Here is a 17,105-nt window from a genome sequence, read left to right as displayed (position 1 = left end):
GTTGTTTGCTTGATTACTTTGTCATTCTCTTCGGGGTGGGAGTTGTCTTTCCGTAACCATAGTAGTTCTCATGCCTCCTTTGGAGGTCTGCAGAATTTTAGATTAGCCAATCTTGCTTGGATTGAACTGGACAGAGTGATGAGAGAATGTGCTTGCAATTTCATTGAATGTTACATTCCAAGAACCCTCCCCCACATGCCTGAAGAATCTTCTTGTCGGTAAAGATGGAATGGATCAATCTATTGAGGATTTCGTGATCTTAAATGCGTTGTGTCATCTCTATAGATCAGGTGTGCAGCAGACACGATTTGACGAGGAATAGAAATTCAAACACGGGTCGTAATGATTACTCTAGAGATTTTATTAGACAACTTTAGTCCTTCAAATCTGGTTCTCCCAACAGAGTACAAGCATTAGACAACCTCTTCTGGGATACAGGCAGATTTAAATACCTTTCATGTTATCACAGATGTTACGCAGTAAGTTAGATCACCCTCTCCTGCCCATCTCTGGCGCCTACGACCCCCAAGGTCTTAGTCGGACCATCTCCGCTCCTTCAGATAACACCCCCGAATCTGCCTATCTTGACCCTAGCCTGATACTCTTAAGAGAGAACTAAAGAGAGAGAGAGAGTGTGTGTGTGTGTGTGTGTGTGTGTGTGTATGTGTGTATGTGTGTATGTGTATGTGTGTGTGTGAGTGACATGAGAATATAATATGACATGATGAATATATGAATAACATTTAAGAAAATAGAGGAAAACCAGAAAATCAGTTCTGTTTTTTAGACCTCCGCCCAAGCAATGTATTCACTCATGTCAAAGGAGTTTCCACGCCTTTGTTAAGCTACTTTCTGCAAAGGATTTCCGAAAAAGAAAAGCCTGGGGGGTTTCCCATTAACGTTGCTGAAGGAAAATCCAGGGTTATTTTTTTATGAATCTCGCAGGAGAGAATAGAGCATTCCCAAGGCAGGGTTTATAGTAATCTTTCTTACTGTAAGTGAGAATGTTGGCATCTCAAAACGATCTGCATGTCGTTTCACTCTAGTAAAATAATGTAATGGCTATTAGTCGGACAAATGAGCCACAACATGCGAAATGTATGCAGTGATCTGGCTGCGCGCAAGGTTGAGGAGCTGTCCGGTAGATAGGTTCTGAAAGCGCCTGTCAATAGAAACTCTCTCGAGGACGGTATCAGCTAATTTAATCAATTTAGTATTGATTAATAATAGCCTATATGCAACAAAATATTCACATCACGTTCAATAGAGTATTCAATCACAATTTTGTTCAGTTTCCAGCAATACTCAGACTTGTATTTGGATTGGAAGTTATTGCAAGATAGATCATATATTTGTCATCTTCCATTTAAGAAGTCAATTATTTCACTCATGATTTATCAAATAAATCATTAAACTAACAATATTATTTATGCAAATATGATGAACATGTTTAATGCAGTGAGATGACTGATGAGCTATAACTTTTGGGATGTCTTTTGTCATATATATGTATGTATATGTATATATGTATACAGGCTGCATCATTGGTGGGTAGTTGTTGTTAATAGCCCGGAGAAATAATTTGGATCTGTGTGCATAAATCAATCGAGTGAATCCGCACTGAGTGGCAGTCGCAGCTAGGACGTGAAAGAATGCAGAAAGGGGGTGGAGTTCGGAGCTTTTACTTTCCAAACATTCCACTGCCAGGAGAGATCATTCCCGAAGACAGTGGAATACACACCGGTAACTTGGCTGGAAGTCCACCCTCTTAAATCAGTGGTTGTTGCAGGTTCCCATGCATTAAACACAAACAGGCTTTCAGTCTAGTGTTGTCTGTCCAATGGACAGCACTTAGAGGGATTTAACTGAACTATACTCCTACACTGCCACTTGTCCCAGTCTCTGTCCTCCGCTGGACACCGCGCCTGGCTGAGGGCGTGACATTAGGGGATACGATCTAGGGACTCACTCGTGGCCAGGCTGTACCAACCGGGGAGTTGGCCTGGATCTCCCGCGCGAATGGAGGGAGACGTTATGGACAAACTTGAGGCCATGGCTGCGGTGTGTGACTTCGATCCCATCACGGGAAGCATCCCGGCCACCAAAGTGGAGATCACCGTGTCATGCAGGTAAGCTCTCTCTCTCTCTCTGTCATGCAGGACTTTGGATAGGTTCAGTGCGTGCACTTGGGAAAGAAACATAGGCAGCGCTCAAAAGAGCACAGGGCTTATTGTAATGTTGCAGTTGAATTTTGCATTATTCAATGTGCCTACCTTTACGTGTTTATGGACTATCATATCGTCAGTTAGTCATCATAACGTGCTTAATTGTGGCAGATGATTGCAAACAAGCTTATAGAATCTGTCTGTGTTTTTACAGAACATATTATCCTTTCATTAGCATCACGTTTTAAAGTAGAATAGTCTTTTTTTTTTTTTTTTTTTTTTCAGTTTTGTGTATATATGTATCACTTTTCTGGTACTAGTATGCTGTTCATCGGACAAATAGCCTAGTTTTTCTTTAAAGGGGAGACATGGGTGTTTCAATTTGCCTTTCTTTAACTGTGACATTTCAGACCAAATGCGTTTTGAGCCTGGGCTGAAACTGTGGCGTTCCACAGTTGATATCGACCGTTGAGAGTTGTTGGCGCGCGGTTGCGAAGGTCCCCCGAGGCTAGGCGGTTGTTGTTTGTAATCGCAGCCTCATGCGAAATTTCACTACAAGGCTATACGAGGAGACACACCTCGCATCCTTTGCGCCCAACACTCTACATTACGTTAGTACTATCTGTGAGGGTGGGGTTTGGGACTATGGGTGCTATCATTTAGGTCGACTGCTCTCCAGTAGCCTATTGATTTCTGCCCTCTTTGTGCTTAAAGGTATTATTATTATTATTATTATTATTATTATTATTATTATTATTATTATTATTATTATTATTATTATTATTATTATTATTATTATTATTATAGGCTAATGGGTCAGAGAGGTGAACATTAAATAGAATGTCAAACATGAATATATGGTATATATTGAATTCAATTGGACACATTCTGATAGGCTATACTTTTAGAAGAAAAAATTCCTACCTACAGTAAGAACTATTTTTGGTGCCACATAGAACTGCTTTTTGTTTCAATGTAAACCCTGTTTAGAAAGAAAGAAAGAAATGTACATGTAGAAAGAATTCTACATGTAACCAAAAGGGTTCTTTAAAGGGTTCTCATACAGTGACAAGCCAGATCACCCTTTTTTTCTCAGAGTGAATGCTAATGTTAAGAATGAATTATGAATTCTGTCCTATCAGTTTTGTATACAGCAAAGCTGCAATCCTATAGGCTACTACTACCCATCTTAGGCTATATTTCTATGTCACCTACAGGAACAAAAGATTTGTTAGAAGCTTTCATGTTAGATGTGGTCTCTTTCTCTGTCGCCGCCCCTCCCCTTCACATCATCCTATAAATAAACATGCGTGCAATTGGTCTTTCAATTATCTTGAAGGGAAATAGAAAAGATGTATCAGGCTACAGACATTTTATTTGACTAGCAAGGGCTGCTTGAATAGATTAGTCTTGCTTTCCCCCCTCTAAGTAATTAGCCTCATATTTGACTGATTTATAAAACCTATCCAAAGTCTGATGTTGAAGTGTTCTATGCTGTTAATTTGAATGTATACTTAACCAATAAGCAGAAACAGAAACACTGGGCCTGCGTGGGTGAGAGGCATCAGCACCATGACTCTATGTAATTGATTTTGTAAGGCTGAGAGCCCTGAGATTGCAGAGCACGTGGAATTGAATTGCGCTCTGCTGCACCCCTACAGGCATTCTCATAATCCACCACTGTTATTGCAGAAAGCTCAGACTATAGGGACTGTTCAGGGGCTGTTCAGATAACCCCATATCAAAACAAGTGCATATCTCTGTGATGGCAGATTTCCTCTCTCCGGTTCCAATTGGCTTTATTCATAGGTCAGGCACAGAGATGGAGAGGAATGACACGGCTTCTACTCTAAAAGGGTGCACTTAAACTCAGAAATTAGGTGACTTCTTGAGACTTGAGTGGTGTGTCTGACTCTCTGCTGGTTTCCAGGGTTTGGATATGGTTTTGAATAGGCCAACAGCCACAGTGATAAGAGGAGCCAGAGGGTTCACTCAGCATCCATTTCCGTCTTGTCTCTGGAAAAAGGTTTTCAATGCTAGAAAACAATAGTTTTCACAATGCTGTGAACATTTGTGTTTTTACTCATGTTTGCACCTCGTCCTTATTAGTTTTAGCTTAACATGTGTAATGTAATGACACTACGCAGGACAAACATTAGCCTATCTATATTTTAATAGAAGTTTTTGAAGGAGTCACGTGACGTGGTTGACGAGAATGGCGGCGTGAGGGAGAGCTGCGTCTATCCCTGCTCATAATTAGCTGTGAAACTCGACAAAGAGCCCACTTTGTTTCAGTTATCTTACTAAAAGTTGGTATTAGGATCTAGTGCAACAATGTATAAACTAAGAAGCGCCTCGGTTCCCCCTAAAGATGATTCCAGCTGAGATGAAGCGAACGAGGTGGCTGGCGCTAGTATTGGCCAAACTCACGACACTGCTAGCAAAGATACACGTGTTGGCTTCATCCCTGGGGATGTAGCCAGAGAGTTTGCCAAACTCACTGCACTAATCATGCAAAAGTCTGAGACCCACGACAAGAAGCTGGAGGCTATTCGGGTTACAACAAGTGCCACCGATAGCGAATTATCTAAAATTGTTAACCGCATTTCTCAAGTTGAGTGCAGTCTATGTTCCTGGAGGAGGCTAACCCCCCAGCGACAGCCACAGAAGTGGAGGCCCTTCAGCAAAAAGTTGATGACATTGAGAACAGGGAGCGCAGGAATAACTTACGTTTCATCGGGTTTCCGGAGGGCAGCAAGGAAGGTGATGTCCTCTCCTTCCTTGTTAATCGCCTACCGGAGATTCTGAACATCAACTTCCCAGGGGGACTGGAGATCGACAGCACATAGGCTTGAGGTACTGCGCAAAAGTCCAGATACTCGACAGCTACCAGCGCGACCCATCATCACCAAATTCCTGAGATTCCAGGATCGGAACCGCATCACTGAGGCTGCATGCAGGATGGGGAGAGTCACCTGGAAGGACCACCGCGTTATGGTCTTTGCCGACTACTCCAAGCTGCTGATTGAGAAGCGCAAGAAGATGCTTCATGATAAATGCATCATATTCTCTCTGGACTATCCAGCAATGCTCACTGTGAGATCGGAGCAAGGAAAGCGCCGATTTGATGACCACAAAGGGGCACTGGACTACATTCGCTCCCTGTGATGACTGTCGCAGTGTTTGTGTTCCTTTTTCCCTGAGTTTACGATTAGTAGCCTGCCTCAGAGAAATCACGGGGGCGAGGTTTTTAAACTCTTTATATGAGGCGATGTTAAGCTGATATCGTTACGGATTTACACTGTGCTAATGTTAAATCCCGGATGTGAAATTTGCCAACGTATTTTGTTGATTCCTGAGCATGGGTGTTTCTGGTTCCAGCAGTTCGTTTTGTTCACATACCAGACCGTTTCAATGTTTGAACCACCTCTATACAGTTTAATAGGTGGGTACTTTGTTATTATTAATATGACGTGTGATTGGGTTAGACAGGTAGCAGGGGGTAGTGGTGGTCTAGTGGATAGTGAGTTGGACTTGTGATCGGAAGGTTGTGAGTTCAAATCCCGCCTGAAACCACACCACTACTAGTGTGCCCTTGAGTAAGGCACTTAGCCCTCAGTTACTCCAGGGGGAATGTCCCTGTAATTCGTAATTGTAAGTCGCTTTGGATAAAGGCGTCTGCTAAATGGCAAAAATTAAATTAAATTAAAATTAAATTAAATTAAATTAAACAGGTAGAGAGGAGGTGGGTTCGGCCACGTGCCTGGTTGTCGGGCACGAGCTTAGAAGCGGCATTTTGCGCAGCGGACCAAGCTGAGTGTCTGTCTCTACAGACACGTATTTGTAGTGTTTATTGCATGTATTTATAGTTTTATCTTGTTTGTTGTCTCATTATTTGGTGATGTCAGGAATAGTTGTCATTAAGAAAGTTGTTATTATGGAAATTACAGCAGGACTTGTGTAACATTCACTTTTCATCATCTCAGTTAGTAGTAAAAACTTTGAAGATTATCAGCTGGAATGTCAGAGGCCTCCATAATGCAGTTAAGTAAAAGAATGTATTAATTGTTATTAAAGCCAAGAAATGTGACATAGTATTTATGCAGGAGACCCACCTACTAGTACAAGAATCCCGGAGACTTTGTTGTGACTGGGTGGGCTATGTGGGGGCGGCTTGTGGCAGTAGTAACAGCAGAGGGGTGGCAACATTAATTAATAAGCAACTGTGCCCCGCGGTGGTGTAGCGGTCTAAGCACTGGCCACTAGTGCATGCTGCCCACCGGGGACTGGGTTCGAATCCCAGCTCGCCAGATCCGGATATGGCTGGGGCACACACGGGGAGCGGCATATTGGGCGGCCGCTCCCGAGGGCGGTATAGGAGTATTTCCGGACAAGGATCCGTCGCGCAACAGCGCCCCCGGGGTGCCGGAATAACAGGTGCTGGGCTTGAGGAGCCAGTCAGCCAGTCTGCCTGGCGGCCTCTTCTGGGACTGCCGGCCACGGGGTCGTGCGGCGGATCCTTCGCAATAGGCAGGGGATAATTGGATGCTAGGTTGGGTTCAATTGGCTACCAAATTGGGTGAAAAAAGGGATAAAATCTGAAAAAAAATAAAATAATAATAAGCAACTACAATTCAAATGTCTAAGAGAGAGTACGGATGAGGCAGGCAGAATTCTACTGACGTTATGTGAGATTCAGGGTAATCATATCATACTAGCAAATGTGTACGGTCCAAATATAGATGACCCTGCATTTTTTGGACTACTTGAAAAGAAACTGAATGACATGGGAGACTATCCCATTATTATGGGTGGTGATTTTAATAAAGTAATGGACCCGGTGTTGGACCGTAGCTCTCCATTAACCCGCACTTCTAGAGCGCATATGGTGCTCAAAGATTTGTCCAAGGCGTCTGGTTTGGTGGATGTCTGGCGGCTACAAAACCTGTCTTCAAGGGATTATACATTCTTCTCTCCCCCCCACAGCTCTTTCTCTAGGATAGACTTCTTTCTGGTTTCTCAGTCATTGTTGTCCGCTGTAGCATCGAGTGACATCGAAAATATAATCTTGTCGGACCATAGTCCAACATTTCTCCATATACTGTCCTTTAATAGGCAGAATAGACTAGATGGAGACTAAATTCAAGTCTTTTATTGGATGCGACTTTTAACATTACAACAGCCGTGCCTATTTTACCTACTAGTAGAGCCGCCTTGGGGGTCAAATAGACCCCCTTTTTAGAATGTAAATCTGCTATTTACACACAGAGATCTCTAGAGGGCGCTTCTTTTTTTAGCCTGCCTCCTACACAGAAAAACTGCAAAACAGCTTTATACTATCTTATCCTGAAGTGATTTTGAAAATGTAAGGATACTGGATGGTAGAACACACATATCTATGAAAAGTCATGAAAGGAGGGTCCTGAAATTTGATCGAGTGCAAAGAATTTCTTTTTTACTCACAGGGTCACCGGCTCTTCTAGTGTTAAGGAATCACTTAGATCACAAATTGAGCTTTATATAGAAACAAATGTACCAACAGCCCCATCTACAGGGGTAGCCTGGGAAACCTTGAAAGCCGTTTTGAGAGGTCATATAATTCAACATTCTTCGTTTAAAATGAAGGAAAACTATGCAAAACTACAGGAACTAGAAAAACAGATCAAAGTCGCAGAGTCAGAGTTAAAAAAAAGTTTAAAAAAAGTATACATCATCTGTCAATTTTACCAGGTTGACTAAACTGAAATATTGAATTTAATTCAATTATGACCAAAAATGCAGAATTCTGTCTCTTTCGGGCTAGAGAAAAATATTTTGAGGAGGGAGATAAGACTGGGAGACTACTCGCCAGATATATTAAACAAAAAGAAGCACTGAGCACTATTCCAGCCATTAGGGGGGACGATGGACATCTTCTGTATGACCCCAAAGAAATAAATGTTGCATTCCGAGATGTAAAACTTCTTTTTTTATCAACTTTCATCTTCAGTCGTTATCTGAGGACCAGCTTGAGAGTCTTGACTCACACATTACTATTGAGGAGATAGTTGACGTTATTAAGCACCTACCTTCAAGTAAAGCGCCAGGTGTAGATGGCTTCACAGCCGAGTTCTACAAGGCTTACTCCAAAGAACTTGCTCCATTACTCGTAAACACCTATAATGAAGCCCTGGAGAAGGGAACACTTCCTCCCACTCTGTTGGAGGCCATTATTACCCTTATTTTGAAGGAAGGGAAGGACCCTTTAGATTGTAAGAATGTTAGACCTATCAGTTTAACCTCCTGCAATAGTAAGATATTATTTTAAAAATTGGCTATCCGCCTTGATAAGGTGATAACCTCTCTGATTCACCCCGACCAGGTCGGTTTTATACGCTCCCGTTCCTCGGCAGACAATGTTAGGAGATTTGTTGATATTATGTGGGCCACTTGGGACATTGGCATGGTTGCATTGGTCACTCTGGCACGTACAGCACGCCCAAGCTGATCCCACAAGTGTTCAATTGGGTTGAGGTCTGGACTCACGGCAGGCCATTCCACCCTCTCCACTCCCAAATACTGGAGGTGCTCTGTGATGATCCTGGCTCTGTGGGGGTGAGCGTTGTCATCATGGAGGATAGAGTTAGGTCCCAGATTCTGGAGATATGGGATCGCCACTGGCCCCAGAATATAATTCCTGTCAATTAGGTGCCATTCAGGTGCCAGTCACACACCTGTGACTGACATACACCTGCCAGCACTTGAAGCTCAAAACGAGAGTGAATACCAACAGAAGAATATTGCAGGGGATTTTGGCAAACCTTTTGGGCCGATACCCACACGTTTAGCTGTGTTACTCATTCCATGAATGTATGCTCCTTACAAGTTGTACCTCATTGTAAATGTGACCAATCAGGCTTTCCAACGATATAAAATACAATACCAATTGGTATTACTAAAGGGGAGGAAGAATCGACTGAAATAACGTTTCCAAACTTTTTTTGAGGAGTTTAGTTAAAAGACAATTTTACTCCACTGAAATGAATCCCATTGGAAACTTTACTTTCATACCCCAGTTGAAAGGTGTGGCCACTGTGGAACGACACTCAGTTAAGGTCTATTGGATTTCGAGCCACTCAACCATCTTCTAATTATAAACAAGTGTAATAGTAAATATGTTGTCCCCCACGTATGATGTAGCACCCCTCCATAAAAGTGATGGAGGACCCTGTGAATGAAGCAAGACTTTTTACTATGACTCTCTGGTTGTCTCTGTTATACAGTGCTGTGTCTCCATTGCACAAAGGGAGGGCTTTTCCTTGGTGTGATGACCTCTGTGACCAAAGAGAAAAATTATTTGGGCACCATTATGCTTTTATCGAACTTACTCTATTGATATAAGATGCCTTTACCTCAAACACAAATTTCACCAATAGGCTAAGACAAAATATTTACTCAGGAAAAGTATTTCATCACCAATGCGACTGGTTATAAACCTAGGTTACACAACTTTAACTCCTAGGTTTCCATATTGATATAGGCCTAGACCAAGTGTCTGTGGAGGTGCTTTGTGAGGTCATCAGTCACTTGTTAGTAAAGTATAACATTGTATTTATATATATTTCTTTTACGAGTATGGTCTTCTATTACAGCATATTTGATGACTATCATTCATCTTCCATTCATCCAGCTCAATGTAACATAGATCGATTTAGGCACATATCCAGCCCGGGCAAAATACTCTGTCCTCCAGCTACACCAACCATGGTGCTACCCTAAAGGGTTCTGCTGAGACTACTGTAGACCTCCATTGCAAAACAGTAGGTTTAAATCATGTGACGTGAATATATTTAGTATAGTTTTATCTAAAGAGGATAACTTTTTAAAAGTTTTACTTTTTTCTTTTTCTGAAATTCAATATGTAGTATGGTCCTCTCCTACCTCCTCTGAGGAGGGTCCACTGGTATGTGGTTGTTAATTGAGCATTTTGGCTGAATAATTGATTGGTTTCCTGTATGTGGTTAGTTGCATCAGGCGTAATGATTGACAACTCTAGATATTTCTCCCTTTTACCTCAGTTACCAAGGCAAACAGGGACTTAAGCTAACCACTAAGTAACGCAGTCCCGGTGTTGTATGACTAGTACCAGAGGGATGGCAAAAAACTAATGTCACAAAGCCCATGTTGGATAAAAGCTTATATTCCTACATTTGATGATTTGATTTTGTTATTTTTTACTCCCTAGAAAGACCAAAACCCAGGCCATAAGTCATTATCTGTAACTTTGGTAGCAGTATGTACATTCCTCATCTCTGTAGCTCGGGACCAGACACCAGTCGATACCTTACTTGCTTCTGTCTTCACTCCACAGTGGAAGGAGAAGTGAGAAGATCGTTTTTTAAAGGCTAAAGGAAAGAAGAAACCACTGACTTGAAATGAAAGCACATTTTAAATACTTACTGGATCTAAGAACAGAGCTGTGGGCATACAAGATCAAACAAAAATCCATTGCCATTTTATTTTAAGGAAACAGCCAAAGCAGTTGCTGACATACCCCCTCCTGCTGACTTATGTCCCTCCCTTCTACCTTGGCTGCCACTGTTCTGTCTGAGAAGCAGCTTCAGTATGGAGGAAGTGCATCAACACCTGGAAACCATCTCAGGGGTATGATGAAGAATACATCTCTCATTGTACATTATGGGCAGTTTCTATCACGGTTAGGGGGGGATGTCAATCCACTGCACCACCCCCCCCTCCCCAAAAAGATTGGTTAGAGTAGCATTATGTCAATCAATGGATTCCGTTACTGTGCCCTTAAAAGTAGCAAGTCCAGCTCCCAGGGAATTTATTACCTGGTGAAGCACAGGGGTCACATCACATATCACATCCAGAATCCCATGGCAAATAGTGTGAGGGGAGGAGTCGATCCTCTGTGTATGAGGCCACAAATTGCTATTCTCCAGGGGCGCCTATCGTATCCTGCTCAGGCTTACCGCTCCAAGGGAATCAATGAATGCACGGGAGGGAGAGAGGGAGGAAAGGAGTGGTAATGAAAGTATCAGGATGATTCGCATGTGTGCTACCAAAGCTCAATCTGTCAAAAACACTATTGTGTTTGGAGTTGGAATTCAATCTGGGTAATCAACCTAGTGGTTATTTGACCATGTTGTCACTTTCTGACCTCTCCATGTACACTAGTGTGTACAAAAAAGGTTTAGGTTAAATAAATAAATAAATTATATAAAAGGCCTTTTCAGGGAACAAGTAATGAGTTAACAATTTAATGTCAAGTAAATTAAGCCTTGACAATCAAACTTTTGTTGATTACTTACAAACTCTCTGTCTGTATAAAAGCAGTGTTGGAACAGACTGCGTTACTACACCCTCTGAAGCATTATTTGGACAATATTGCACTGCAGGAAGTAGTATATTGCTGTCATAACAATGATTAAAAGGCAATTAACAAAGGAAGACAGACAGACCATTATAACCCTTAAAAAGCTTAAGAGTGGTCGATGTAAACAAGTCTCAGTTTCAACTGTCAAGAGATGACTTCAAGCTGCAGGTTTGACAGGTCGATTGACAGTAAGAAAGCCATTACTAAAATTGCTAAATAAGAAAAAGAGGCTTGCCTGGGCCATGAAGCACCGGCAGTGGACTACTGAAGACTGGAAGAAGGTCTTATGGACAGATGAATCAAAATTTGAAATCTTCGGTTCATCACACAGCGTTTTTGTATGCCGTTGACTGGGTAAAAGGATGGTTCCTCAGTGTGTGACACCAACTGTCAAACACTGAGGAGGAAGCGTGTTGGCCTGGGGCTCTTTTGCTGGATCCAGAGTCAGCGATTTGCGATTTTGCGATTTCAGTGACTGGCACCCTGAACCAAATGGGCTACCACAGCATTTTGTAGTGCCACACAATACCCTCTGGTCTAAGCTTAGTTGGTCAGGGGTTCATCCTACAGCAAGATAATGACCTAAAACATACCTCCAGGCTATGTCAGAACTACCTTAGAAGAAAATGTTATCTCCAATTGTTTATTTGTTCTATGCTTTAATTTCAGAGTACATTGAGACATTAAACTGCATACATTTCAATAGAAACTGGTTCTAAAACTTGTGTAAATCTACTGTACAGTTGTAATCAAGTCCTAGCACTATATCTCATGTTTGTTACCTCAAACTGAGTATCAGGGCCCTATTCAATGAAACCTTTTAACCTGGTCTGAAATCTTTATTTCTCTACTAAAAAAGTGCTTGTATTCATTTTACAGCCCACTGTAGGATTTTACAGCCCAAGGATTTTTTCTTTTTCTTTCCCAAGTATAGCTTCAAGCAGCGATAATCCGGGGTCAAAGCCAGCTCTCTTTTGCTTCGCCTTATTTTATAAATAATTGAATCCGGTCTAGGCACCACACCTTCAATCCCACACTGTTAAGGGATGCCAATTCAATGTGCTGGTGGTAGAATTTGAATCTGACCAGCCATAGGTCGGCATGTATTGAATGACAAGGGCATTAACCTAGTGAGCCACCCTGGGGTGATTGCAAACATGTTGCTAGAAAACCATGCAAGACCAAACATGTATATATGAATTGCAGAATATGCTTCCTATATTACGATCATATTTTGCATTGGGCTCAGTTGTGATCTCCTGGCCTTCTGTAATTGTTATAAAAAGCTTTCTGCAAATCTGAAAGTAGGCTAGTACTAGACAGGGGCACCATGCTCACATCTTGCCAAGTTTGGGGCTCACAAGACCAGGGAAAAGCAAAGATGTATACTAGCAGAATACTTCCTATATTACCATCATATAATCCACTGCTGGCACACTATCTAATTGTTTCGCCAAGTTTTGTGAAAATTCTCAATGATTTTGTATTTGAAAGACTTGAAGTGTCCCCCCCAGATGTTTGAAAGACCCCGTTCTACCAGATGTATTCGGTAAACAATTTACACCATTTCTCACCAAATTTGGGCTCCGTAACCCTTACCATTTAAGAGCTATCTCTCCAAAAAAGTGAAAATATATAATGATTAATTAATTAATATTATTATTAATTAGGAACAAACGTCACATTTTAAACTGCTTTCTTTCAGTGGCTGGGAAGAAAATAGGCCTAGGCCAAAGTGGTCCTAATTGACCAGGGGGCTCTCAGCCTTTATCTCTCAGGACAGTGTGCAGCCTATCTGATGTGCTGCATCTGTTTTGGGGTGAGCCTGTGAGAGACATGGTGCCAAGAGAGAGCAGATTTTTTCAAATTTGGGGGATGTTAAGATTGCGACAAGCTGAGTCTCACAGGTCGATGAAGCGAATAATTATGCATGAACCCTTGACAGTGAAACTGAGATGGATCAGAAACACTTGGCCTGTGGATGTGTCAGCATTATTAATAAAGGCTCATCTAGGGACTGCTAGTGGCTTTAGTGGATCCCAACAGCCCCTTAAATATGATGTCATGTTAATGTCATGTTTACATCACTCCTATGTCACTATGACATGGTGGCGATTCTATATGGTGCTCTCATTAAATCTCATTAAGCTTGGAGAGATTGCTGTGGGTTCCCTAGAAATGTTAGATATTTTCGTGTGTGTGTGTGTGTGTGTGTGTGTGTGTTCTCCTGTCAGCCCTGTTCTCATTCCGATTCAGTGGGGGTGTGAGTTCATGCTTGTTACTGAACCCCACCTAGCCTATCCCTTCTCTCTGCTCCTCTCACCTATCTACCCTGTCCATGAGCCCACACTGTGTCACCACCAATTACACACCTCTCCCTCTCAGCTCAATCCACACACTGTACACATTCTCTGTTTATTTCTGTGATTCGTTCTGTACTAAAAAAAAAAAAAAAAGGAATAGCCCCAGGTCTAGACCGAACTGTAAGAAGAGGTTGTCCTGGAATTACTTTCAAAACTTTTAAAATACTTTTTTGGGGGATGTGAGTTTAATGTGCGTCATGTATGTATGTCAGATTGACATTTAAGTCTTTATGAGTGTGTTTTTGTCATATTTGTCAGATTGAGTGTGTGTGTGTGTGTGTGTGTGTGTGTGTGTGTGTGTGTGTGTGAGTGAGAGTGTGTGTGTATTTGTGCATATTTTTTTCATTTGACAGTTTGTGTGTTTAGATGGAGCAAAGAGAGATGTTGGCATGAATTCTTGTGTGATGTGGAAAGTACTCTATTGAGGTTGGAACAGTCAGAGTATCAGTCTGGAGAACTCCCTTGCTCCCAGCATTGATGTCCATCTCTCGGGGGTGTTAGTCAGAGATGTTACAATAGGCAATTAGCAGTGATATCATTCTTAGTTTAGATATTAGTTGTACTAAGTTCCATAGTGAAGAACACCTCAGCGAATTGATGGTGTGTGTGTCTGTGTGTGTGTGTGTGTGTGTGTGTGTGTGTGTTTGGGGAGGGGGGGGTGTGCCTGTTCTAATTTTTTACCATCAAGTAACCCAATGTGTGTGAGATTGAGATTCTGTGCTCACCACTGATGGTCACCATGGGACTTGCTTCACTGCCGGTCCCAGGATGAGCACAACTGAATAATTAAACAGATAGGGAAAAAAGTAACACCTTGAAGGTCAGTGGATGAGCTCATCGCTAAAAAAGGGACCAGATTGTTTATGTGTATAATGGGGAGATAAAGATAATGTAGAGATAAAGGCAACGGTTTCTATCAACCAAGATCTGATGTTTTGCTGATGGTCTCAAGGGGATTCAGAAACAATATAAGAGTTTGAAAGACTGGACTGACTTTGGGAGTTATTCGTGCTGGAGATTAACCAATGCATGGAAGAGTAGAAAATTAAAGAATTAAAGACAATTTAAAAACAGCAAAAGAAAAGTATAGCCTGCAGGAAAAGTGTTTTGACATTAACTCATTTAGTGCATACGGTCAATAAAGTCTCCCAAATACCAAGAGTGCCAAGGGAGACTTTATTCCACAAAAATTGATAAATGATGATGATGCTTCAGTGTCAGGCTTCAGAGTTAAGGAAGAATTAAAAGGCTTTGAGGTTTTCGACAACCTCCCAATTTTGGAGGCTTTTTAGCTGAAATGTCTTCAATAATCTTTCTACTAATTGCTCTACTATTCTATACTATTATATATGCCTCATCATGATTTCCACTCTACAATATTGATCCCACAACCCTACCCCCTGGAAATGTTAATATAGAACAGCCACTTCCCCAGCCCTGCTGACCCCAGAGGAGCTGAGTAGAGAGAATAAAAGTCCTTGGACCTGATTAGAGAGGACCACAGGCCAGGAAAGATTGTGCTGCAGCAGATACTATGCCTATAACACAGCATCCTTCACTGCATCTGCTTCAGGCCTTTCCTACTATTATCACCTCCTTTCCTTTTAATGTTGTGACTCTTGAATTCTGAGCTTACCGTTGTCCTGTACCTCTAAGGCCAATGAGAGAGAATAAATTGGGGAGGTGGCTATAGGGTCTATTTAAAACCCTCTCACCAAAATAGTCACTCCCACCTTGAAGGTGTCAATTATGATTCTGTACTCCTGGAGAGCGCTGAAAATGGACTGTTCACTAGGCTGACAATGGAACACTGCAGGGCAAGGAATTATCTGAACTCATTGATCTACTACAGTAACATCACTGACATTAACAACCACCCCTATGAACTGAGAGGTTGTTGAGTGTTTGTCTAAGGATCCACTTGGAAAGCAACATTTTCAAAATTAAGAGTGCATGTCATTAACTGCATTGAATGTCTCCAGGGATGTTTGATACCCTATGTTTCCCAATACTTTTGTGATAGAAACAGAGTTTGAAGAATATTTTAATATGGGCAATTCTGCGTCACAGATTTGTCGGTAGAGGGTTTTAAAGGCTCTATTTATTGGCAAGCTAATAGGCTATGTCACTAATAAAAATAAATGAATAATAAATAAATCTAAAAAGGTAACTTCAAGAGGAATAAAATCATTGATAATGATACCCTTAGAGTACATGGAACTCACATACAGTATAATAATTCAAACCACCCTCCCGAGATACAGAGTATACTCTTATGTATTACTAGAGTTGTGAGGAAAAAGAGACATATTTCAGGAGCTTAATTTCACCGAGAGGAGATGAAGATTTCATCAGCAGCTAACCCTAACCCTTGGGCTAACCCTAACAGATGTTTTTGTTGGCCTGTTTGTCTGTTTGTGTGTGTGTGCCTATGTAGGCTATACATGCATGAAGCCGGCTGTATGTTGAACCTTTTCACTGAATACAGATAAACAGGTGCAGTGAACAGAAGGTAACAATAACATTACATTTATGGACCCAGATGTACTCGATTTTTACTCGCCAATAGCATTGGCTCTGTTCAATGTAGGTCCATTCCATTTGGAGAGATGGGGAAAAGGTGACAGACAAGCTAATTATTTGAGCGTAATGGTTGGCAGCCAGTAACAGGTGGATGAAAATAAGCTGTTAGACATGGCTGGCTTTGTTGTCTCAAATGATAATTACAGTCACAATGTTCCAACTGTAGTCAGGTCAGCCTGAGGTAAATGGTGACAGTAACCCAAATTAAACAGCATCTAATAGCACCACACACATTCCTGGTAAACAATGACTTGGTACTGAGCACCATAGAATTATTTGTACATTAATAATGACTTTCACATTGAAGCAGATAGTGACTCATATTTATTCATTGACATTATCCCACTGCTTATAGGTCTGGGGATGGTCACTGTGTATGTGAGTTATTTATGGATTGCTGTCTAGTCTAAACAGAAAATGAGAAAATTACCGGGCAGATATATAGGCCTATAGTATGCTAATGAGGAAGTAACAGCTGGAGTGGTGCATGTATTGTAAAGTCACAGCTGATAAAATGCTTTTAAGATGGTTTATTTGACAAACCTGACAATGCTAATGGTACAAAACTGTTAACAATTTTACTCCCATAACCAGGGACAGATGTTATCAAAAAGTCAT

General features: G+C 41.5%; 1 protein-coding gene across 1 annotated transcript in view; it reads left to right on the top strand.

Annotated features, from left to right (window-relative positions):
- Positions 1-2,019: 2,019 nt before the first annotated feature.
- The window catches only part of cpne5a (copine Va), a gene marked incomplete at both ends in the record, with an annotated part of 88,358 nt that continues 73,272 nt past the window's right edge, over positions 2,020-17,105 (top strand). Inside the window, one exon of the mRNA XM_080533912.1 lies at positions 2,020-2,129. Coding sequence (XP_080390038.1) covers positions 2,020-2,129 — 110 coding nt within the window. The remainder of the gene's footprint in view (positions 2,130-17,105) is intronic.

Source organism: Nansenia antarctica, assembly GCF_963989245.1.
Source record: "Nansenia antarctica genome assembly, chromosome: 6".
Lineage (NCBI taxonomy): Eukaryota > Metazoa > Chordata > Actinopteri > Argentiniformes > Microstomatidae > Nansenia > Nansenia antarctica.
Note: the sequence above shows the minus strand (reverse complement) of the source record. Positions and strands in the feature narration are given on the sequence as shown.